General features: G+C 34.7%; 2 protein-coding genes across 2 annotated transcripts in view; both read right to left on the reverse strand.

The window, feature by feature from the left end:
- Nucleotides 1–1542: 1542 nt before the first annotated feature.
- LOC125657045 (pre-rRNA-processing protein TSR2 homolog) lies at nucleotides 1543–11797 on the reverse strand. The gene is made up of 6 exons (XM_048887681.1): nucleotides 11693–11797; nucleotides 11492–11582; nucleotides 10337–10428; nucleotides 2726–2875; nucleotides 1801–1918; nucleotides 1543–1639 (listed from the first exon to the last, which is right to left on the reverse strand). The coding sequence occupies exons 1-6, from the start codon at nucleotides 11762–11764 to the stop codon at nucleotides 1578–1580; spliced, it is 585 nt and encodes a 194-aa protein (XP_048743638.1). The 5' UTR covers nucleotides 11765–11797; the 3' UTR covers nucleotides 1543–1577.
- Nucleotides 11798–16164: 4367 nt separating this feature from the next.
- LOC125656777 (neurogenic locus notch homolog protein 1-like) overlaps nucleotides 16165–25463 on the reverse strand; it is a 31358-nt gene continuing 22059 nt past the window's right edge. Inside the window, exon 13 of the mRNA XM_056143138.1 lies at nucleotides 16165–16814. Within this exon, the coding sequence (XP_055999113.1) occupies nucleotides 16664–16814 (151 nt within the window). The 3' untranslated portion in view covers nucleotides 16165–16663. The remainder of the gene's footprint in view (nucleotides 16815–25463) is intronic.

Here is a 25463-nt window from a genome sequence, read left to right on the forward strand (position 1 = left end):
GTGCTCATCCTTTTTTTTTTCATTTACATGTACATTTACCAATTTTGTCAGGAATGATCCAATGCTTTCTCGCTCACCCAAGCAGCTCATATGAGCTTTTCTGATAACCTGTTGCCATAAAGCATTCTTGGATTTGCCATATATATATTGATTATTTAAAGAGAGTAAATATCTTGATGAAGAACAGCAGGGCCAAATTGTCTCCAGTTAGCATTGCTGCCCAAGGGCCTCGCGTTTCACGATAAAAGCACTGACTTCCTAACTTGACATAGAAATCTATACAAGAAAAAATGAATAAATGACGATGGTAATCTTTGCTCATTCCACCTGAATATACAATATCATTATTTATATATCCCGCAATACAAATGGCAAAATGTGTGCTGAATCTTTTTAAGTTTGTTTATTAATGTGAATTCCAGCTGACATAAAACATGCATACAAAATCAAAGCATCATGTGGGGTAAAAATTTATCACACTCTTGGCAAACCTTGTACTTTCATGGGGAAAAGCACTTCCGTTTTTTACTCCCTTCTCTGGGCCTCAATTGTTCTTTTTACTCCCTTCTCTGGGCCTCAATTGTGCTTTTTACTCCCTTCTCTGGGCCTCAATTGTTCTTGGAAATGGGGTTTGATACAGGCAAATTGGAATAGTGTTGCATAATACTGAATATCTTGATCACAACACATCTTGTCTAGTCATGGTATGTTTTCTGCAGAAGTGTAGGTTTAACTGGGGTTTTTTTTTGGGGGGGGGGGGGGGGGGGGGGGGGGTTACCTTGCATTGTTAGCATATCAATGTGGAACTTAGATTCATTCAAAACAAAGAGAAAATTCACTGAACAAAGAAAAATAAAATCATTCGATTTCCCAAAAAATGATGTCAGTTATTAAATTAATTAACAGTTTTATTGCATTTTTTTTTTTTTACATATATGTATATATAAATTGAAAGGAATAGCTAGACAAATATTATTTCCTGATTTAAGAACGCCAGTGCTGGCTGAATACAGTGGTTGAAAACTTTCAGGTTTGAAAAGAAACAAGACTTGAAATGGATGTTTGTGATCATTAAAATGTGACCAACATTAATGCCCTCAAAAGTGGTGAAAGAAGCTTTACACATTTACAACCCGCTTCACAGATTTTTAATATATAAAGCATGGTTGGAAGTTCAGTATCTCGAACATTTGATACCACGGATATACAAAAGTGAGCTGGAAGTTCCGACTACATTTTCTTTATGTATTTTAACCTCACATCCTCAGATATCTTCAGTTTTCTCTCAGCCCCATCGAGATGATGAGGTTTGACCGTGTCATTCTTCTCCTCGTCTTGATCACTCGGGTGTTAAGTAGCAACAGATAATGCATTACCCAATAAAAATTCAGATCACAAAGCAGTTACGTATGATATGAATCTAATATACAGTTGTGTGAAGCAAGGAGAAGAATTTTTTTTTTCATTTATACAAATTATGGACACATTATAATAGTGCATGTGCATTGAACCTGTACATCTCTATCAAATACAAACAACAAATTTGATTATATAATTTATTGATTGCTATATATACACTATCTCCGTTTCCCACGATGCACTGTGGTCCAACCCTCTTCCTCTTCTGTCTCCATACTCTCTAAAATCAAAACAATTGTTTTCCCCGTTATTGTAAAAACATGTTGCTGTAAAATTGATCTTGTAAAATGTGCTACACGCACTCCTCACATGTGCTACACACACTCCTAACATGTGCTACACACACTCCTCACATGTGCTACACACACTCCTCACACGTACCTTCTTTTAATTCTTGGTTTCCACCTTGACATGCGTTCGTGCTGTCCTGTCCATTACTCAAGCTCCCATTACAACTGGCATTTGAAGAGTTACTCCCCCCTTGTACACCATTGCTGTCCTAAATAACAAAGTGTGATAAAATAATAAAATTGGAATATTCTTCAGAAATTTAATACTGTGATGAAGCTTATTCATACACAAAGCACACACACTTTCACTAGAATCATTGGTCTGGTTATAGGTGAGGTCAAACTTTCACTAGAATCATTGGTCAGGCTATAGGAGAGGTCAGATTTTCACTAGAATCATTGGTCTGGCTATAGGAGAGGGCAGACTTTCACTAGAATCATTGGTCAGGCTACAGGTGAGGTCAGACTTTCACTAGAATCATTGGTCAGGCTATAGGAGAGGTCAGATTTTCACTAGAATCATTGGTCAGGCTATAGGAGAGGTCATATTTTCACTAGAATCATTGGTCAGACTATAGGTGAGGTCAGATTTTCACTAGAATCATTGATCTGGCTATAGGAGGTAAGATTTTCACTAGAATCATTGGTCAGGCTATAGGCGAGGTCAGATTTTCACTAGAATCATTGGTCTGGCTATAGGAGAGGTCAGATTTTCACTAGAATCATTGGTCTGGCTATAGGAGAGGTCAGATTTTCACTAGAATCATTGATCTGGCTACAGGTGAGGTCAAACATTGACTAGAATCACCAGTATCATATTAAGACTTGACAGAAACAATAATTGCTCTCTTTTAATTTGGAATCTACAGTAAAAGTGGCTCACAAACCTTAACCAAAGTTCCTACATATAGCAGTCGTCATTTGAAGTGAAGACTTCCTAGTTTGATGCTGACTTACAGTATAAAAATAAATACATTATCGTTATAATTATTGGAACTCTTTTGTGGTTCTCTAACCTCCCCATCTTCATCCCCATCTTCCTCGTTACCTGCCACACGTGAACAGTTCTGGACAGCAGCTTTTGGCAGGCGCTGTACCTGTTCCCTAACCTCAGACTCTTTGCCCTCACAGCAGAGTTTGTGGACCTTGCATATCAGTGCAGAAATCTGAAATGAACACGTGCTGCTGATATAAGTATAGACTATCTGAGATCTATATCCAAATTTCCAGTACGAGTTCTAGCTAATTATCAAATTTTCATACAAGTTTATGGGTTGCCCCTTTTAAATAATCAGTAATAAACTCCCTTTGAATAACCATGCAGTGATAAGCTCCCTTTAAACAAATAGTGATAAACTCCCTTTAGTTTGAATAACCTGTGATAAGCTTCCTTTAGTTTGAATAACCTGTGATAAGCTCCCTTTACTTTGAATAACCAGTGATAAACTCCCTTTATTTTGAATAACCAGTGATAAGCTCCCTTTAGTTTGAATAACTTGTGATAAGCTCCCTTTAGTTTGAATAACCAGTGATAAGCTCCCTTTAGTTTGAATAACCAGTGATAAGCTCCCTTTAGTTTGAATAACCTGTGATAAGCTCCCTTTAGTTTGAATAACCTGTGATAAGCTCCCGTTAGTTTGAATAACCTGTGATAAGCTCCCTTTAGTTTGAATAACCTGTGATAAGCTCCCTTTAGTTTGAATAACCATGCATTGATAAACTCCCTTTAGTTTGAATAACCTGTGATAAGCTCCCTTTACTTTGAATAACCTGTGATAAGCTCCCTTTAGTTTGAATAACCAGTGATAAGCTCCCTTTATTTTGAATAAAAAGTGATAAGTTAGCTTTAGTTTGAATAACCTGTGATAAGCTCCCTTTAGTTTGAATAACCAGTGATAAGCTCCCTTTAGTTTGAATAACCTGTGATAAGCTCCCTTTACTTTGAATAACCAGTGATAAGCTCCCTTTAGTTTGAATAACCTGTGATAAGCTCCCTTTAGTTTGAATAACCTGTGATAAGCTCCCTTTAGTTTGAATAACCAGTGATAAGCTCTCTTTAGTTTGAATAACCTGTGATAAGCTCCCTTTAGTTTGAATAACCATGCATTGATAAACTCCCTTTTTTTTTTTTTTTTTTTTTTTCACATATATCAGTCTTTAATTCCAAAATACATTACTATTTCGGGGTAAAGTCTCCGCAGAGACCCCCTTATAATCTTTACCTAGGGTGCCAGGGGCCCCTTGGATTAGATGTATATAGGCATACATATACATATATATAAATTTATCATATAAATTTCTACATATAGAAAACACAAACATATATGCATACATACAAACACACACACATATAATATACTGTTATATAACAAAATTTATTAACATGTTATGGCAAAAAAGGTTCTTATTTTTACGGAAAAACCAACAACACAACAATATAATTATGTACATAAAGAACCTGAAACTGCCATATGCGGGGTTAACAATTCAAAAGTTCATATCACAACCCCCATGGCAGCACTATAGGAGGACAGGACCCCTCCTCATAGTGGGAACTTTTTGCAAAATACCAGTATATAAAAGGTTTATTACAAAATTTTATTTGATATAGAAATATAGTTGTTTGTAATCAATTCAAATTGTTCAAAATAAACTCACATTGTAACATAGTTAAAAATGTGCATAGTCAGATATTTGTCAGGTTTCATATTATAAAAAGTCATACCTACAAAGGTGTATAAATTACAATTTGTCTTTAATTGCTTTCATAACTTTAGCATATTTTTTATCCTGAATTTTTGTGTACACTTCTGTATAAAAATTCAATTTACTTTTTATGTGGTTACATATTTCTTGAGGTTTTTCGTCTTTGTTATCTAATCTACAATACATTTTATACTTGTATATTTTACAGGCAATAAGAGATATTATGCTATTCAAAAAGAGTGTCTTTTCATTGTTTTCATAGTAAAATCCTATCACAATTGTTTTCCACGATATATCAAATTTTAAAATTTGTTTAACAATGTCCCATATATGAGAAACATTTTTACATTTTAAGATAAGATGTTCATTGTTTTCTTTAGCATCTCTGCAAAAGACACAAAAATCATTTTCTACTATCTTCCATTTCTTCAGCAATTCTCTGTTACACAATAGATTATTTAATAATTTATAATTAAATTCTGATATACTTCTGTCTCTTATGGATAAGATTTTTTGTTCATAAATAGATTTCCAAGCCGTTTTTGTTATTTCAAAAACCTTTCCGTAATATGTTTGGTGTAATGGAGGTATAAATTTTTCATGACAAAGAATTTCGTAAATCAACTTTGAATTGATATCACACACTTTAACATGTCCTTTACATAATAAATCGTATGATGTACTCCCATGAAAAATGTTTTCGTATCGTATATTTGAATATTCATAACTTTTGAAGGTTTTTGTTATAACTGTTTTTATAATCATATATTCACACATCCAGTTTTTTTTACATATAAGTTTGTCATCAAACCATTCCAAAGGTTTTATGCCATTTTCATTTACAATATCATTCAAAAATTTAAAACCGCTCCTCAGCCAATTATGAAAAAATATTGGCTTGTTTTTGTACATAAAATTTTTATTACACCACAACGGTTCTTTCAATAATGCATTCAGATAAAATTGTTTTTTATTTTTTTTACATTCGTTGAAAAATACAAGCATTTCCTTGTAGAATAGAGGAAAATGTTCCATTATTTGATAATCATTTGATTTCGTAATATTTGTTTTACATAGATATTCAAAATCAAAGTCTCTTTCTTTGCACAAACTATCTACAAAAAAGAATAGAGAGTTTCTCTCGCTTGAAATCCTGTTTATCCAAGATACTTTTATGGATTTTAATTTCAAAGATACATCGACAATTCCAATGCCTCCCTTTAGGACATTTCCAATCTGTGTATTTCTTTTAATTCTATCTCTTTTGTTCCATATATAGTTATATAACAAACTTTGAAATTTCTTAATTACTTCTTCATTTGGAAAGCTCAGAACTGATCCAACATATATAATCTTTGATATTGCTAGGCTATTGATGACACAAACTTTACCAAAAATGGTTAGTTTTCTTTTTTTCCATGATTCAAACAGTTTTTCTAAGTCATCTACAATTTTTGTCCAATTGTTTTTATAACATATTTCTTTGTTGTGTCCTATATAAATTCCAAGAGTTTTTATGCTATCATTGTTTACGTTAACATTTCTAATTTGTTTATAATGATATTTGTGAGGACCCGTTAATATACATTCTGTTTTTGACATATTTAAATACATACCCGAAACATTGCTGAATTTTGCTATGACTTTTAAAGAATGTTCTAAAGAGGTTTCATCTTTTAGAGGAAGAGTACAATCATCTGCATGTTGTATAATCTTAATACTGTTAGTCATTCCTGGTTTTTGAAATCCATTAATATTTGAATTCGATCTAATATTTACCGCTAATATTTCTATAACAAAAAGAAATAATATTGCAGAGATGGGACATCCTTGTCTTATACCTCTCTGCATAATGCATGTTTTGGACATCCATCCATTATTTTTTATTTTAAATATAGGTTTATTGTATAGTATGTTGACCCATTTGAGAAAGTTTTCGCCAAAGTTAAATTTTTTAAGAACTTTCGTCATGAAGTTCCATTCCACAGAGTCGAACGCTTTTTGGAAATCAAGAAATAACATTATTGATTCTATATCATTTTCTTCACAATATTCAAAAATATCAATAATTAACCTTGCATTCAGAGCTATATTTCTCCCTTTTATATAAGCTGATTGATTAACATGTATTGCTTTATCCAACACTTTTTGTAGTCTATTAGCTAAAAGAAAAGCTATTATTTTATAATCAGTATTTGTAAGACTAATAGGCCTATAATTGTTAAGACTCTGCGGGTCTCCTTTTTTAAATAAGAGAGTAATTAAAGATAGTCTTTGTGAATATGTCATTGTATACTTTTGGAAGATCTCTTGAAGAGTGCAATAATAATGTTGTTTTATGTTTTCCCAGAAAGTTTGATAGAATTCACACGGTAATCCATCAGATCCGGGTGATTTATTTTTTTTCATAATGAATACTGTTTCTGTACATTCTGATAGTGAGGGAAGGGTGTCTAATTCATTTTTTTCTTCATCAGTTAGACTATATTCTAATTGTATATTACTTAAATATTCATTCACTTTATTATCATTTTCATTATTTGATGTATACAATTTTTCATAAAAATTGCATGTAGAATCTAATATTTCATCTTCATCAAAAACTGTACCTTTTTCATTTTTTAATGATTTTATCACATTTGATATTTGTCGTCTCTTTTCTAAATTTAAAAAATAAGAGGTATTTCTTTCTCCCTCTTCAATCCATTTTGCCCTTGATCTTACCTGTGCACCTTTTGCCTTTTTGTTTATTAATTCTGTCAATTCATTTTCTAATTTTCTTTTTCTATTCATATCTATTTTTTCATATGGCAAGTCTTCTATCTTACTTATTTCTCCTTGAATAGAATTTATTTTGTTTTTGTAAGATTTAGATATATTTTTCGATAAATTTATACATTTTGTTTTTATATTCCTTTTCAAATTTTCCCATGAATCTAGTGCATTTTCTTTATCGAAATTATAGTTTTTCAGGAATGTATTCATTTCGTTCATGAAGGTTTCATTTTCAATTAAAGATGTGTTAAATTTCCAGTATCCTGGACCTCTAAGGTTTTCATTTACAATCAAAGAAAAAATTAAACACTTATGATCAGACATCCTAGTACCGTTTGAGTGTGAACCAGGAATGTTTTGAAGCCTTATATTTTCACATTGAAAACAAAAGGTATCGGATAGTAAAATATAATCTATTCTACTTGTTGGGATATTTACTCCGTTACACCATGAATATCCTTTTTTTCCGCTTTTCATAGTTTTCCACATGTCGTGTAAATCGAGCTTGTTCAGTAGTTGTTTTAAAATTATAACACTTTTATCTGATTCATTTTCTGTTGAGCAATTAAGGTCACCACATATCAATAGATTATCAAAATTTGCTGTATATTTACTAATAAGAAGTCACGTGATGAGCTAAGGTACGGACGTACTTTTTTTGCTCCGTCAATTTGACCGTCATTTTCACTCTTTAATTCGAGAAATTAATGCGATTTTCTCAGAGTTTGGAGTTTGGATAGATAGTGTATATATTTCTTGACTCTTGACACAATTTCTCAAGGTGATCTTGTTTTTGGACTGTTTTTGTGAATTTACACCTGTGCTGAGCGTGAATAGGTGTTCACAATCTACTCACGGTGCCTGTGTTTTTCGAACGGCGTTTCAGAGTCTCATAGTGTCTAAGATAACGAAATTATGGAGTGGACACAAACTCTTAAGCCAGTTTATATGCGGAACAGAGACATTCAAACAACAAAAAGTAAATATTTCACCGACTTTGACATTGCAGAAGCCGCGAGCGCAACAGTCTCGGATGTGATATGTGTACAAAGAGATAGAGATCTGTGGAGGATCTACATAAAGTCTGCGGAGAGTAGATCGAAATTAGTTACTGAAGGATTCTCACTTGGAAGCAGATCAATCCAGGTTTATGACACGAACCCATTCTCTGCGGGTACAGACTCTCCTGATGAGAAAGTTGTTCGAGTCCTAATTAAAGGTATACCTCTATCGGTTGAAGATTCATGTATTAAAAAGATGCTCAAAGGCTTAGGTCTAGGAGTAGAATTAACAAGTGATATCAAATATGAAAAAATCAGACATCCTAAAACCCACAGAATGACTGAAATATTAAATGGAAATCGTTTTGTGTATATGTCGCCTCTAGAGAATGGAAAATTCCTTCCACGCTCTGCGTCATGTGCAGGTTTACGCTGTACCATATCTCACAAAGGCCAACCCCTACGGGAACGAAAGAAGCAGTGCACAAACTGCTGGGCAGATGACCATTACAAAAATGCTTGCGAATTCGAGCAGAGTTGTAGAATATGCAAGCTACCAAGTCACTTTCCGGGATCGGATAAATGCAGATCATATGTCACTCACCAGGAGGACATAGTATGCTTCTCTGGAAAAGATAACCCTCTTTCAAATTTCTTCCCTACTGAGTTAAAGGTTTTTGGGCAAACATATCCTTCAGCCGAACATGCTTTCCAACACATCAAATCCTTACGTTCTGGTGATCTTAACCGTGCAGAAGCCGTAAGTAAAGCTGAAACCGCCTTAGATGCCAAACGTGTAGGAGGTCAGGTCCTGGAATCTGATGCTTGGATTACATCTAAAGACTCCGTTATGCGGGAAATACTGGAATCTAAACTACAGCATTGTTCACAATTCAGAAGTGCTTTAAAAAAAATCAGAAAATCCGATATTCTGGTGGAATCGACGTGGGATACTTATTGGGGTAGCGGGCTGAACGTGACCGGAACATCTCATACTCTAATGCAACATTGGCCAGGTGAAAATAAGCTTGGACGTATCCTTGACGGCATGGCAGCCAAATTGCAGCGTACGGACGAAAATTCAGCTACCAACAATTCCTCTAGATCAACAAGAAACAAGCAGGGCAAAAAACAGAGTTAAGTCTACCAAACAAAAAAAAAACAAAAAAAAAAACCAAAAAAAAAAAAACGCTAGTCAGTCATACGCATGAACAAGTTAAATATTATTTCAGTGAACTGCAGGGGTTTAAATACTGCAGAAAAACGTATAAAATTTTATACCTGGATTAATGATAGCTGTTTTGATGTAATATTTATGCAAGAAACCCACTATATTGAAAAAAATGTACTAAATTATGATGCAAGGTGGAAAGGTATATCAATACATTGCTTTTCCGATTCAATTTTCAGTAGAGGAGTTTCAATATTATTTAATAAAGATTTGAATTTCAAAATACTAAATATACATAAATCTAATGAAGGCAGGAAACTCATGGTTAACATAGCATATGATGAAAAAATTATTACATTAGTTAATTTATATGCTCCAAACGATATCAATTATAGATGTGATTTTTTTAAATTGATAAACTCCCTTTAGTTTGAATAACCTGTGATAAGCTCCCTTTACTTTGAATAACCTGTGATAAGCTCCCTTTAGTTTGAATAACCAGTGATAAGCTCCCTTTATTTTGAATAAACAGTGATAAGTTCCCTTTAGTTTGAATAACCTGTGATAAGCTCCCTTTAGTTTGAATAACCAGTGATAAGCTCCCTTTAGTTTGAATAACCTGTGATAAGCTCCCTTTAGTTTGAATAACCAGTGATAAGCTCCCTTTAGTTTGAATAACCTGTGATAAGCTCCCTTTAGTTTGAATAACCTGTGATAAGCTCCCTTTAGTTTGAATAACCAGTGATAAGCTCTCTTTAGTTTGAATAACCTGTGATAAGCTCCCTTTAGTTTGAATAACCTGTGATAAGCTCCCTTTAGTTTGAATAACTAGTGATAAGCTCCCTTTAGTTTGAATAACCTGTGATAAGCTCCCTTTAAACAGTCAGTGATAAGCTCCCTTTAGTTTGAATAACCTGTGATATGCTCCCTTTAGTTTGAATAACTAGTGATAAGCTCCCTTTAGTTTGAATAACCTGTGATAAGCTCCCGTCTTCCACTATGGTATCAAACTCTGCGTTCATAATGTCAGCTAGAAAATCTTCGACCTCGAACACCTCAATTTCCTCTGAAATAACAAATTCATTATATTTTTCTCGAGTTAACGGACTAACCTGTAAAGTTAATACAATGCCCAGTATTCCATATGAAATTTATAATACAAAAAACCAAGTCTTTTTGGCAGAATTATGACTCCACTAACATGTAAACATTATCCACAGCCATCACCCACATTAATTATCAATTCTACACAAAATCATATGAAATTATTATTCATATGAATTAGTTTTATTGAGGGTGATACATATATATGGAGTATTTTTTAAAAGCTAAAATGCTTCAAAACGGTGTCTTCTGCTAGGTTTTTTTAAAAGAAGGAAAACACCTGTTTATGGTGTCATGATATACTTATATGCAGACTTCTAAGATACACTTGTAATAGGATAGACGAAAATGCAATGGACCAGACCAGGATTCAGACACACAACACCCATCGATCTCTAGTCACGTGCTCTACGATATGGCCACCGGCAATCGAACCCGGCTGACTGCTACATTCCTTCCTCCTTAAATGTCTTCACACTTGAAACATCAACCCACGATCTTTATCAACTGGGAGGCAATTTCACGACACCAAATGTAACCATAAAAGACAAATGCAACCGACCAGACTGGGATTCCAATCAAGCTCCCCTGAATATCTAGTCAGGTGCTCTACCAACTGAGCTATCTGTCCACTGGTGATTGAATCTGGCTGATCGCTACATTCCTCTCCTTAAATTGTCCTTGCTGTATAAGACCTAATCTCAGCGAGATTCGTCGAGGCTGGATATTTGGGCTGATGCAGAAGAGGCTTCAGTCCAATTATCCAGCCTCGACAAATCTCGCTGAGATTATCGAAGATCCACAACACAGATTTTTTTTGCCCTTAGTAGGACTTTCACCTGCAAGTCCAGGGGTGTTTAACGGCACCAAATGTAACCGGAAGGAAGAAATGTAGCGGTCAGACGCTGATGGCCAGATATAGCTCAGTGACAGTTAGAAGAGCACCTCACCTTACTTGAAGTGACTGAAGATTCGGGTGGTATCATAATTGATAGTCTTTCCTTTAATTTGAATGGGACACTCACTGTTTTCCCTGAACCACTGATCTACCGCTGTGATCATCCATTCTGCCTTTTCCTTGCTCTCTGCTCCACCAAAACCTTGAGTAACAGCTAACTAAAATTGAGTCAGAGAAAATTCGAACAATAATGAGGCTATATTGCCTTATTTTGTGCTGAATACTTACTTTTATATTTGAATAATTTCATTCATTGTGCAGAAAATACCTGAAGTACTGTCCAGCTATCAAAAATGGTAGCGACTGCAGCTGGAAACAACGTGTTTTGACCGGAAGTCATAATGTCAAAATGAAAATAGGATAATGCGTACCTAGATTACCTGTTCCCATTCGAGTAGAATTTCAAAATTAAATGGGATAATATATATCATTGACAATCACATTATCAAAAATGACAAGGACATACAAACTTATACAACATTAACTAATGCATCGGTCGGGTGATAGATCCCCTAGGTAGTACCAAACAGATACGTGTTATTTATTTTTTCTGAAATTTCATTATCAAATTAATGAATTAAGAAGAAGATAAAAATGAAAACTGATTTTACAAGTGCTTGGTACTATACCTTAAATACAAATATTTCGAAAAATCTCAACACAGAAATACGTGCCATGAAGGCAATATATGCTTGGATTTCGTGAGGAAATCCAATCAAGACCAGTCTCAAATGCATACTCACTTAAAGAAACAAGAAAACAGCACAGTACTATACACGTGAAATCCATGTACAAAATGCAATGGATATTTCAGTCTATCTCAAGTGCTTAGGATAGAGGTTAAGAAGTATTCAACATTGGCAACAGGAATGAAAAATCTCAAAACACTGAGCAGATTCACACAGTGCATGGAATTTAGCGCTAAAACTGTTAACTTATGTCTATATCAGACATCATCCAAATTATACCAACTAAACAATCACACACACAAAGGTATACAAAGCAATCACCCGTACTGTGGACCTAAAATACCCAACGATCTCAGATGGAGTCTACATATAAACAGCATCAGCAGAAATGCAAATGCCACCTTGGGCTTTTTAAGACGAAATATCCCGGAAAATTGTATAAAAAGAACACTTACATATTCCTGGTTAGGGGTATGTGTGGGGCTACAATCTGGAACCCTTATCTCAGAGTGGATCGGTATTGACAAACTAAGAAAACTACAAAACGGGGCAATATGATTCATAAAAAAAGACCACAAGAGCAGGATGAAAGGCGACTCCTATAAAAAAGCAATACAAAATAGATAGTTGGGCAAACACGGACCCATGGACATACCAGAGGTGGGATCACGTGCCTTGGAGGAGTAAGCATCCCCTGTCGACCGGTCACACCCGCCGTGAGCCCCATATCCCGACCAGGTAAACGGAGTTATCCGTAGTCAAAATCAGTGTGCCAAACGGCCTAACAATCGGTATGAAACACGTTAGACAGCATTTGACCCAATGATAGGTTGTATTGACGAACTAGATCGTTATAACGACCATATAATTTGCGAAATGCTGACTTCAATCGGGACTGTTGAAACCCCTGTACCATCAACTTGTTTGTCAGTAGCTTACCTCGATTTAAAAACTGACTATCGAATCAGTTGAATTAATAACTGCAATGATAAAAGATCTTCAAATAGATACCACTGCCTCTCCATTCATTCCTGATTTTTTCCAAACGTAAACGCCAAATATTAATCAAACCCAAAACTTTCAGTGACCGAACAAGCCTGTGTACAATTACAGCAAAAGACTAGTCATACCAAACAACACGACACCTCAATATAACAACTCAACTTTTGTTAGCAGTGCATGCATTGGAATCACCTACTCGAGCCTGCCATGCAGAAACTGTAGATGAGGTCCAAGACCGTCATACAGGAGTACCGCCAAGAACACCCGTAGTCTTCTCTTTTCGTTGTGAAAAAATAAAAATAACAGCATTGGGTTCTACAGCGAATCAAATACAGATACACCACAGAAATGGATAAGAAAGCTTTATTTGTTATTGATGTCTAACTGTCTAACATATAATTTATATAATGTAAAAGTGAAGATAATGAACAGTCATCAATTTTATTAATACCATAAAAAGATACAAAATTAAGAGTAGGGGAATAGCGGATTTCTGGACACACCGGAGGTGGGATCAGGTGTCAAGGAGGAGTAAGTATCCCCTGTTGACCGGTCACACCCGCCGTGAGCCCTAGATCTTGATCAAGTAGACGGAGTCATTCGTACTCAAAATCAGTGTGTAAAGAACGGCTTAACAATCGGTATGAAATACGTCGGACGGCATTCGACCCAATTACATATTGCACTGGTAAATTTGATTGTTATAACGACCATAGAATTTGCAATTGAGAAATTTTGACTTTAAACAAGACAGTTGAACCCCTTCAACATCAACACATTTTTCAGTAGCCTGCCTCTATTTAAAAATTGATCATACACCAAACAAGCTCAATGTTGCACATTGCATCAGTTGAGAACGATAAACAGCACGTGCAGGTGATAATGGAACATGGGGACGATGGAGAATCTGACGTCATCCAGTTTGTCATAAAGTTGTCAGTACTATAGTACACGTATATAGTGTATGTACATGTTTAAAAATGTTCATGAAAAAGAACCTGCTTACAGTCCTTGAAATGGGCGGTTTATTTAAGCCTATCATGCATATGGAGATGGTTTACATTTATTTATTTTTTTTAGTTTTTGTCAATAATCATGTTTTAGATATAAAAATAAATCAGTGAATATAACGATAGTAATAAATAAGGCAGTTAATAGAATGCAAACACAACGATCACATCACGAATAACAGTATAAATGCGCGTGCATATTATCATTTGATTGGTCTATATTGATTCGCTTCATTCGATTTGTCTGGTTTTCATGTGCAGCAATTCTGTCCCATTTTGACGCTTGAAACTTAATTTCTGTGATTTTCTTGCAGATGTTTCCTCATCCAAATACTCAAACTTTGCACCACCCACCCGACGCACTCTGAAAACAAAATGGACCATAAATATGCATCGCCGATAGACTATTCCCTCAGTTTCGTTTAACATAAACTATTGACTATATAAGCGTTTTAATTGTAGATTAAATTACATAACATTATAATCTGTCTTAAGAGTTTCTCATCTGATGTGAATTTCATGTCGCACAGAGAGAGAGAGAGAGAGAGAGAGAGAGAGAGAGAGAGAGAGAGAGCATATTTTACGTCTGTCATATATATTATATGTACGGTAGGCATATATATTACGTAAATGATGTTATGAATGGAAATATAATCTAAAAAATATATTCAAGAGCAAGGAAATCGAAATGAATAAATTCATCAAGCAAATAAAAAAAAAAAAATAACGCTCTGTAGTATAATTAAAGAAATACTTTTTAAACTATGCATTTGCTTACTGCATTGTACATATATACAACATATGTAATTGATTGCTTATTGGGAATCAGTTTCCTATTTTATAGATCCAGTAAGGTGGGAAAATTGATATACGGACTTTTAAACTACCTTTACTACAGACGCGTGAATGAGATTCAAGATGGTAGACCCATTTTTAGGAGTGGAATTTATATGTAGAAGGGTCAATATGTTCTGTACATGTAGCTACTAACAATGATGTTTGCAAAAGTAGTCAAATTAAATCTAGTGGTCAAATCATTAGTAATAATGATGATAATAATAATAATGATTGGTTATATAGAGCTTTTTCCAGCTGCTCAAAGCGATTTACAATACATTATTACCTCGGCAGATCTTATATCAATCTAGAACTTTCTCAGCTTCCTGTTACAGGCGCTAGGGCACTAATATTCTAACAATATCTTTCACTGTCTATAGCCAGGTACCCTTTTACACTTGGGTGGAGTGAGGAAATTCATGTAAAGTGCCTTTCGGCCAGGACTCGAACCCACGACCTTTCGGTTGAGAGTCTGACGGCCTAACCACTAGGCCACCGACTTTTACCCACATATATGCACCTATCTACATGACTGTTGTCAATAATGGTACGATGTTGCATTACTTTTTGGGCAAATATCATTTCAGCTCCTAGGTAAGAAAAATAACCAAAAGGAGAGAAAGAAAATAAGATAATAAAAGATACTTGATTCCGATATGCTTTGCATGGTATTGATTATAGAATTCTGAAATTGATTGGATTATTTTTCCTATTCTGGGATTTCTTCTCCTATATGATGATTATGGGTTTTTAGTATGGGGTACAACTCCTATTATTTTACTTTATGAGTTTTATTTTGAGGGGATAATTCTACAAGCATGTGCAAATTCAATCATGTGGACTTTAGATATATTTGGGGGGTATGGAAATACTGATACTAAGGTATGACATTCAGAGTAAAAAAACCACCTCATGTTGTTTGATATTATAAAGGGTAGCCAACGGTTTGTACATTGGAGTGTCCGCAGAAAAATAATTACTTAAACAACAACAAGGTGAAGATAACGAACAGTGATCAATCTCATAACTCCTACAAGCAGTACAAAATAGATAGTTGGGCAAACACGGACCCCTGGACACACCAGAAGTGGGGTCAGGTGCCTAGGAGGAGTAAGCATCCCCTGTTGACCGGTCACACCCGCCGGTCAAAAAAAAATAAAAAATAAAAAAAACCAAAAAACAAAAAAGCCGAACAAATTATCTTGAAGTAACATTTAATGAATTCAAGTAATTCTGTCTAATTCTTTATACAATCACGATTGTTTAACAGAAAATACGCAAATATATACAAAGCTGTGTCTCAGACTATGATACATGTCATAATTTATGTTATACATAAAATATATTGATAATCATATAAGTGATGAACATTTCTGATAAACAAAAAATGTTTGAATTGTGCAATGAAAATTGGCTCAGCATAATCTATTTAAAACATGATTCTCAATTAAAACTTTAGATAGAAAAATAAAAAGCGTTGGTCAACGACAAATTCATGTGTTCACACAAAAAAAAACCAAAAAACGATCATGTGTCCTTGATCAAACACATCATCCAGTGACTGTGTATGACATGTATCTACACATGCATACAACACATATATCCACATATATACGCAACACGTATTGACATCCATTGAAAACCTTACAGATTAATAACACAAGTGCATTGTATTGAGGGCAGCTGACCGCTACATATAGGTTACTGATATTGGGAGGAGCTTAATTCAAGTTTTCCACCGCTATACGTGGGATTGGTAGAAGATAGAACGAATTCCTCGGAATCGGATTTAGAAAATGTCGGCTCTATATTGTCGTCCAGTACCATGGAATGTTTGGAAAGTTGACGACGCCTGGAAGGAAAAAACACCCATTGGTACTATAGTTAGCAAGTAGAAATAAACCTACTGTAATATAGCTTGTAAGAAAAAATAAACCTACTGTACTATAGCTAGAAAGAAGAAATAAAACCAACTGTACAATAGCTTGTAAGTAAAAATAAAACCTACTGTAATATAGCTAGCAAGTAAAAATAAACCTACTGTACTATAGCTAGCAAGTAAAAATAAAACCTACTGTAAAATAGCTAGCAAGTAAAAATAAACCTACTGTACTATAGCTAGCAAGTAAAAATAAACCTACTGTACTATAGCTAGCAAGTAAAAATAAAACCTACTGTACTAAATCCACGCATTGTACTGTATGTAGTCAATAAAACCCACGTATTGTACTGTATGTAGTCAGTAAAACCCACGTTTTGTACTGTATGTAGTCAGTAAAACCCACGTATTGTACTGTATGTAGTCAGTAAAACCCACGTATTGTACTGTATGCAGTCAATAAAACCCACGTATTGTACTGTATGCAGTCAGTAAAACCCACGTTTTGTACTGTATGTAGTCAGTAAAACCCACGAATTGTGCTGTATGTAGTCAATAAAACCCACGTATTGTACTGTATGTAGTCAATAAAACCCACGTTTTGTACTGTATGTAGTCAATAAAACCCACGTATTGTACTGTATGTAGTCAGTAAAACCCACGTATTGTACTGTATGTAGTCAATAAAACCCACGTATTGTACTGTATGTAGTCAGTAAAACCCACGTAGTGTACTGTATGTAGTCAGTAAAACCCAGGTGTTGTACTGTATGTAATCAGTAAAACCCACGTATTTTACTGTATATAGTCAATAAAACCCACGTATTGTGCTGTATGTAGTCAGTAAAACCCACGTATTGTACTGTATGTAGTCAATAAAACCCACGTATTGTGCTGTATGTAGTCAATAAAACCCACGTATTGTACTGTATGTAGTCAGTAAAACCCACTATTGTACTGTATGTAGTCAGTAAAACCCACGCATTGTGCTGTATGTAGTCAGTAAAACCCACGTATTGTGCTGTATGTAGTCAATAAAACCCACGTATTGTACTGTATGTCGTCAATAAAACCCACGTATTGTACTGTATGTCGTCAGTAAAACCCACGTAATGTACTGTATGTAGTCAGTAAAACCCACGCATTGTGCTGTATGTAGTCAGTAACACCCACGTATTGTGCTGTATGTAGTCAGTAAAACCCACGTATTGTGCTGTACGTAGTCAATAAAACCCACGTATTGTGCTGTATGTAGTCAATAAAACCCACGTATTGTACTGTATGTAGTCAGTAAAACCCACGTATTGTACTGTATGCAGTCAGTTTTAACCCACGTCATGTACTGTATGTAGTCAGTAAAACCCACGTTTTGTGCTGTATGTAGTCAATAAAACCCACGTATTGTACTGTATGCAGTCAGTAAAACCCACGTATTGTACTGTATGTAGTCAGTATAACCCACGTATTGTACTGTATGTAGTCAATAAAACCCACGTATTGTACTGTATGTAGTCAATAAAACCCATGTATTGTACTGTATGTAGTCAATAAAACCCACGTATTGTACTGTATGCAGTCAGTAAAACCCACGTAATGTAATGTATGTAGTCAGTAAAACCCATGTATTGTACTGTATGTAGTCAGTAAAACCCACGTATTGTACTGTATGTCGTCAGTAAAACCCACGTAATGTACTGTATGTAGTCAGTAAAACCCACGCATTGTGCTGTATGTAGTCAGTAAAACCCACGTATTGTGCTGTATGTAGTCAATAAAACCCACGTATTGTGCTGTATGTAGTCAATAAAACGCACGTATTGTACAGTATGTAGTCAGTAAAACCCACGTATTGTGCTGTATGCAGTCAGTTTTAACCCACGTCATGTACTGTATGTAGTCAGTAAAAACCACGTATTGTACTGTATGTAGTCAATAAAACCCACGTATTGTACTGTATGTAGTCAGTAAAACTCACGTATTGTACTGTATGTAGTCAGTAAAACCCACTAACTTACTGTATGTAGTCAATTAAACCCACGTATTGTACTGTATGTAGTCAGTAAAACCCACGTATTGTACTATATGTAGTCAGTAAAACCCACGTATTGTACTGTATGCAGTCAGTAAAACCAACGTATTGTACTGTATGTAGTCAGTAAAACCCACGTATTGTACTGTATGTAGTCAATAAAAGCATGCATTGTACTGTATGTAGTCAGTAAAACCCACGTATTGTACAGTATGTAGTCAATAAAACCTACGTATTCTACCGTATGTAGTCATTAAAACCCACGTATTGTACTGTATGTAGTCAATTAAACCCACGTATTGTACTGCATGTAGTCAGTAAAACCCACGTATTGTGCTGTATGTAGTAAAAAAAATCCACGTATTGTACTGTATGTAGTCAATTAAACCCACGTATTGTACTGTATGTAGTCAGTAAAACCCACGTATTGTACTGTATGTAGTCAATAAAACCCACGTATTGTACTGTATGTAGTCAGTAAAACTCACGTTTTGTACTGTATGTAGTCAGTAAATCCCACGTATTGTACTGTATGTAGTCAATTAAACCCACGTATTGTACTGTATGTAGTCAGTAAAACCCACTATTGTACTGTATGTAGTCAGTAAAACCCACTATTGTACTGTATGTAGTCAGTAAAACCCACTATTGTACTGTATGTAGTCAGTAAAACCCACGTATTGTACTGTATGTAGTCAATAAAACCCACGTATTGTACTGTATGTAGTCAGTAAAAACCACGTATTGTACTGTATGTAGTCAGTAAAACCCACGTTTTGTACTCTATGTAGCCAGTAAAACCCACGTATTGTACTGTATGCAGTCAGTAAAACCCACGTATTGTACTGTATGTAGTCAATAAAACCCACGTCATGTACTGTATGTAGTCAGTAAAAACCACGTATTGTACTGTATGCAGTCAGTAAAACCCACGCCATGTACTGTATGTAGTCAGGAAAACCCACGTATTGTACTGTATGTAGTCAATAAAACCCACGTCATGTACTGTATGTAGTCAGTAAAACCCACGTATTGTACTGTATGTAGTCAGTAAAACCCACGTATTGTACTGTATGTAGTCAATAAAACCCACTATTGTACTGTATGTAGTCAATAAAACCCACTACTGTACTGTATGTAGTCAGTAAAACCCACGTATTGTACTGTATGTAATCAATAAAACCCACGTATTGTACTGTATGTAGTCAGTAAAACCCACGTATTGTACTGTATGCAGTCAGTAAAACCCACGTATTGTACTGTATGTAGTCAATTAAACCCACGTATTGTACTGTATGTAGTCAGTAAAACCCACGTATTGTACTGTATGTAGTCAGTAAAACCCACTATTGTACTGTATGTAGTCAGTAAAATCCACTATTGTACTGTATGTAGTCAGTAAAACCCACGTATTGTACTGTATGTAGTCAATAAAACCCATGTAATGTACTGTATGTAGTCAGTAAAACCCACGTATTGTACTGTATGTAGTCAGTAAAACCCACGTATTGTACTGTATGTAGTCAATAAAACCCACTATTGTACTGTATGTAGTCAATAAAACCCACTATTGTACTGTATGTAGTCAGTAAAACCCACGTATTGTACTGTATGTAATCAATAAAACCCACGTATTGTACTGTATGTAGTCAGTAAAACCCACGTATTGTACTGTATGCAGTCAGTAAAACCCACGTATTGTACTGTATGTTGTCAGTAAAACCCACGTATTGTACTGTATGTAGTCAATAAAACCCACTATTGTACTGTATGTAGTCAATAAAACCTACGTATTCTACCGTATGTAGTCATTAAAACCCACGTATTGTACTGTATGTAGTCAATTAAACCCACGTATTGTACTGCATGTAGTCAGTAAAACCCACGTATTGTGCTGTATGTAGTAAAAAAAATCCACGTATTGTACTGTATGTAGTCAATTAAACCCACGTATTGTACTGTATGTAGTCAGTAAAACCCACGTATTGTACTGTATGTAGTCAATAAAACCCACGTATTGTACTGTATGTAGTCAGTAAAACTCACGTTTTGTACTGTATGTAGTCAGTAAATCCCACGTATTGTACTGTATGTAGTCAATTAAACCCACGTATTGTACTGTATGTAGTCAGTAAAACCCACTATTGTACTGTATGTAGTCAGTAAAACCCACTATTGTACTGTATGTAGTCAGTAAAACCCACTATTGTACTGTATGTAGTCAGTAAAACCCACGTATTGTACTGTATGTAGTCAATAAAACCCACGTATTGTACTGTATGTAGTCAGTAAAAACCACGTATTGTACTGTATGTAGTCAGTAAAACCCACGTTTTGTACTCTATGTAGCCAGTAAAACCCACGTATTGTACTGTATGCAGTCAGTAAAACCCACGTATTGTACTGTATGTAGTCAATAAAACCCACGTCATGTACTGTATGTAGTCAGTAAAAACCACGTATTGTACTGTATGCAGTCAGTAAAACCCACGCCATGTACTGTATGTAGTCAGGAAAACCCACGTATTGTACTGTATGTAGTCAATAAAACCCACGTCATGTACTGTATGTAGTCAGTAAAACCCACGTATTGTACTGTATGTAGTCAGTAAAACCCACGTATTGTACTGTATGTAGTCAATAAAACCCACTATTGTACTGTATGTAGTCAATAAAACCCACTACTGTACTGTATGTAGTCAGTAAAACCCACGTATTGTACTGTATGTAATCAATAAAACCCACGTATTGTACTGTATGTAGTCAGTAAAACCCACGTATTGTACTGTATGCAGTCAGTAAAACCCACGTATTGTACTGTATGTAGTCAATTAAACCCACGTATTGTACTGTATGTAGTCAGTAAAACCCACGTATTGTACTGTATGTAGTCAGTAAAACCCACTATTGTACTGTATGTAGTCAGTAAAATCCACTATTGTACTGTATGTAGTCAGTAAAACCCACGTATTGTACTGTATGTAGTCAATAAAACCCATGTAATGTACTGTATGTAGTCAGTAAAACCCACGTATTGTACTGTATGTAGTCAGTAAAACCCACGTATTGTACTGTATGTAGTCAATAAAACCCACTATTGTACTGTATGTAGTCAATAAAACCCACTATTGTACTGTATGTAGTCAGTAAAACCCACGTATTGTACTGTATGTAATCAATAAAACCCACGTATTGTACTGTATGTAGTCAGTAAAACCCACGTATTGTACTGTATGCAGTCAGTAAAACCCACGTATTGTACTGTATGTTGTCAGTAAAACCCACGTATTGTACTGTATGTAGTCAGTAAAACCCACGTATTGTACTGTATGTAGTCAGTAAAACCAACGTATTGTACTGTATGTAGTCAGTAAAACCAACGTATTGTACTGTATGTAGTCAATAAAAGCACGTATTGTACTGTATGTAGTCAGTAAACCCCACGTATTGTACTGTATGCTGTCAGTAAAACCCACGTATTGTACTGTATGTAGTCAATAAAAGCACGTATTGTGATACAGATGGTGAAGTAAAAATGAACTATAGGTATATAGTAAAATTACAACTAGCGAAAAAGATAGGCCGTAAGAACATCCATTTGTATTATGACTATGCAGTAAAATCACTATAGAATTGTGTTACAAGTAGTCAGTAACAGAGATACTAATGGACTAGTGAGTATCACTACACTACATGATATCTCAAACACCAATTTTACTATAGTTACAGTCCTTAAAAAAATCCGATGGACAATGATAAGTTGTTAAGGACGACGATCAAGTGTTTAAAAAAGAACGTAATACTTTACCGATATCATATAAATATTAACAGTTCTTATACAATTCTGAGGGAGATCAGGTTTCATTTAATTTTACTAAAGTTTCCGGTGCTGATACGTTTTGTCCCGTTACTTTATAAAGTCTAGCAGCGGATAATTTGGGTTTATAAACGATAGAGCTGGTAATGCTGGAAAAGCCTTTAAAGGCTTCAGAACGACCAGACAAATCAGTGGGCTGGGATTCCCAACGCATTATATAATGTTTTATTAAAAGATTTGGCTTGGCTTTGGTGGTCATTTGAAAATGGCGATTCCATAATTGTATTCCCCATCCCCAACTACCTCATCATACCAAATGTTGTTTAGATCGGACAATATTGAAAATTGACGCGGCTGCTGGAAAAGACAAAATTTCAATGTATCCTGCTGGAAATGCCTTTGAAAACATTTTCAGAACTCCCTTGCAAAATGGGCAGGAGTTTCCGAAACACTAAAGTTTTATTCTGAAATTCGACGCGTTTAAGGCTGTTATTTTGAATATGAGAGAGAGATTGTTTATCTAGGGTGGATGTTGATATTGGGGAGCGTCAAGTAAACAATATTCGAGCAGATATGAACCTTCCAACTGTCCGCCACAAATCTCTAAAAGAACAGGAGAGGGAAGTTGGCCGGAAATATGAAATTTAGAAAAAGTAAGAGTAGTTTCAAATGAATTTGCAGTACAAACTAAAAAATGATTATAGTTTGAAACCGCGTTGATGTTTTCGAGGAATTATATGACTTGGGAGAGTGAGCATTGCTGTATTTTTGAGGGAAGGTGGGAGATGTGAGATTTAAGAAAACATAAATATGAATATATTGTAAAATATAAACAATTTTAGCTGACTTTCTGTTAAGAATACTAGTATTGAGACATGACTGAACTATATACCGGTAAACATAAAAAACCAACGTTTATGAGATTTAAAAAAAAATTCTATCACAGTATATTTTATTCATTTGTCACTGTGATCGCAAATGAAGAAGGAATGTCATTTATTCGCCGTGCAACATAATGACATAATCAAGATAGAAGCGCAATTAATATACATGTAGATATATTCAGAATTTTTAGCACAATTCTAGCCAACATTAATATTTCTGTTGATAATTTGTAAATAATATAAAAATCTAAAGCACCAAATTCTATCTATTCTAAGTATAATTATGCAATGAGCGAAATCAATCAGTATTATCTTTTTTTATTATTTAAAGGGAAAACAGACTCTCTATCGTTAAACAAAAAACAAAAACAAAAACCAACAACAACAAAAACCCCCTGTGCTGTTCAAAGATAAAAGAATTTTCACACGACAGCAAATGTATATGCATCGTCTAGATACCTCTGGCAAAATTTCAAGTGAGGTTTTCGAGTGAAAAAGTCTTTAAACCCACGACCTACATTAAATATTTGAACTTGATTAATTTCTCTGACGTAAGTTATATCACGTGATCAGCTGATTTTTTTTTTTATCATATTCGATGGGCTTTCTGTCCCTGACCTGCATTGTTATTTACACGGCCTCTTTTAATATGACAGATAAGAATACATTTGGGGGCCCGGGACACATCCAAGCGGTACGGGTTCTTTCATTTTCCAATTAGCATAACAATAGCAATAAAGTACAGTGGTTTTCTAAGGTGAAAGATCCAACCCATCGGAGAGGGCGGTCCTAAAATAGGTTTAACAACCGAGCCCGAGGATTAGAAATAATGATACATGCTCTAAAATATAAGTGTATGCTAACAAATAATTATTGGATTGCAAAAGCTGGGCTAATTAGGTCATAATATAATGTCCAAGATATCGAATTAATGGAAAGACACAAATCCATTTGTTTTTCGATCGGTCGGTGTCAACTGTCGATTCCAGGATGGAAAAGAATAATGTCAGCTCTCTACATAGTTTGATACACTAAAATACACATACATTCAGGAAATGGTAAAAATAGACTGCGTATTCGTCAGGTAGCATTATCTGATACTGAAATAACTAGCTTAAGATACACATGTAGGTACTGTTTGTAAGTATCAGTATTTTCCATGAAATATTATCTCCTTTAAAAACAATGCCACACTGGTATTCTGTCATTAGTTTTACAATATTATAATTAATTTAACCTTATCAAAGAAGTTTTGGCACATGCTTGTGGAGGGCGTTAATATGACAAATGAAATTTCAACAATCGTCTGTTTTTGTCATTTTGAGTTCTACAGTCTACTGCACTTATGTTGAAGTTGCTTACAATGATTTATCTGTTATATTGAAGTTACTTACAATGATTTATCTGTTATATTGAAGTTACTTACAATGATTTATCTGTTATATTGAAGTTGCTTACAATGATTTATCTGTTATATTGAAGTTACTTACAATGATTTATCTGTTATATTGAAGTTGCTTACAATGATTTATGTTATATTGAAGTTACTTACAATGATTTATCTGTTATATTGAAGTTACTTACAATGATTTATCTGTTATATTGAAGTTACTTACAATAATTTATCTGTTATATTGAAGTTACTTACAACGATTTATCTGTTATATTGAAGTTACTTACAATGATTTATCTGTTATATTGAAGTTACTTACAATGATTTATTTCTTATATCAAAGTAAAAATAAATCCCCAGTAAATAACGTTAGTAACGCAAAAAAAAAAAAAAAAAAAAAAAAAAAAAAAATGAATATCCCAGTTGATTGTACTTCAGGAACATAGGCCATTATCGGTCCTTATTGACCTTAGCTCTTTAGTGGTCGATATCTCGGTCA

Source organism: Ostrea edulis, chromosome 7 (assembly GCF_947568905.1).
Source record: "Ostrea edulis chromosome 7, xbOstEdul1.1, whole genome shotgun sequence".
NCBI lineage: Eukaryota > Metazoa > Mollusca > Bivalvia > Ostreida > Ostreidae > Ostrea > Ostrea edulis.

What these genes read in the sequence shown, in the direction of transcription:
- LOC125657045 (XM_048887681.1), bottom strand. Translation starts at nt 11,764, where the DNA reads ATGACTTCCGGTCAAAACACGTTGTTTCCAGCTGCAGTCGCTACCATT. An exon ending in ATGGGGATGAAGATGGGGAG is followed by an intron (nt 1,919 to 2,725) that starts GTTAGAGAACCA and finishes TTTGTTATTTAG; the next exon opens with GACAGCAATGGTGTACAAGG. An exon ending in AAACCAAGAATTAAAAGAAG is followed by an intron (nt 1,640 to 1,800) that starts GTACGTGTGAGG and finishes TTTTGATTTTAG; the next exon opens with AGAGTATGGAGACAGAAGAG.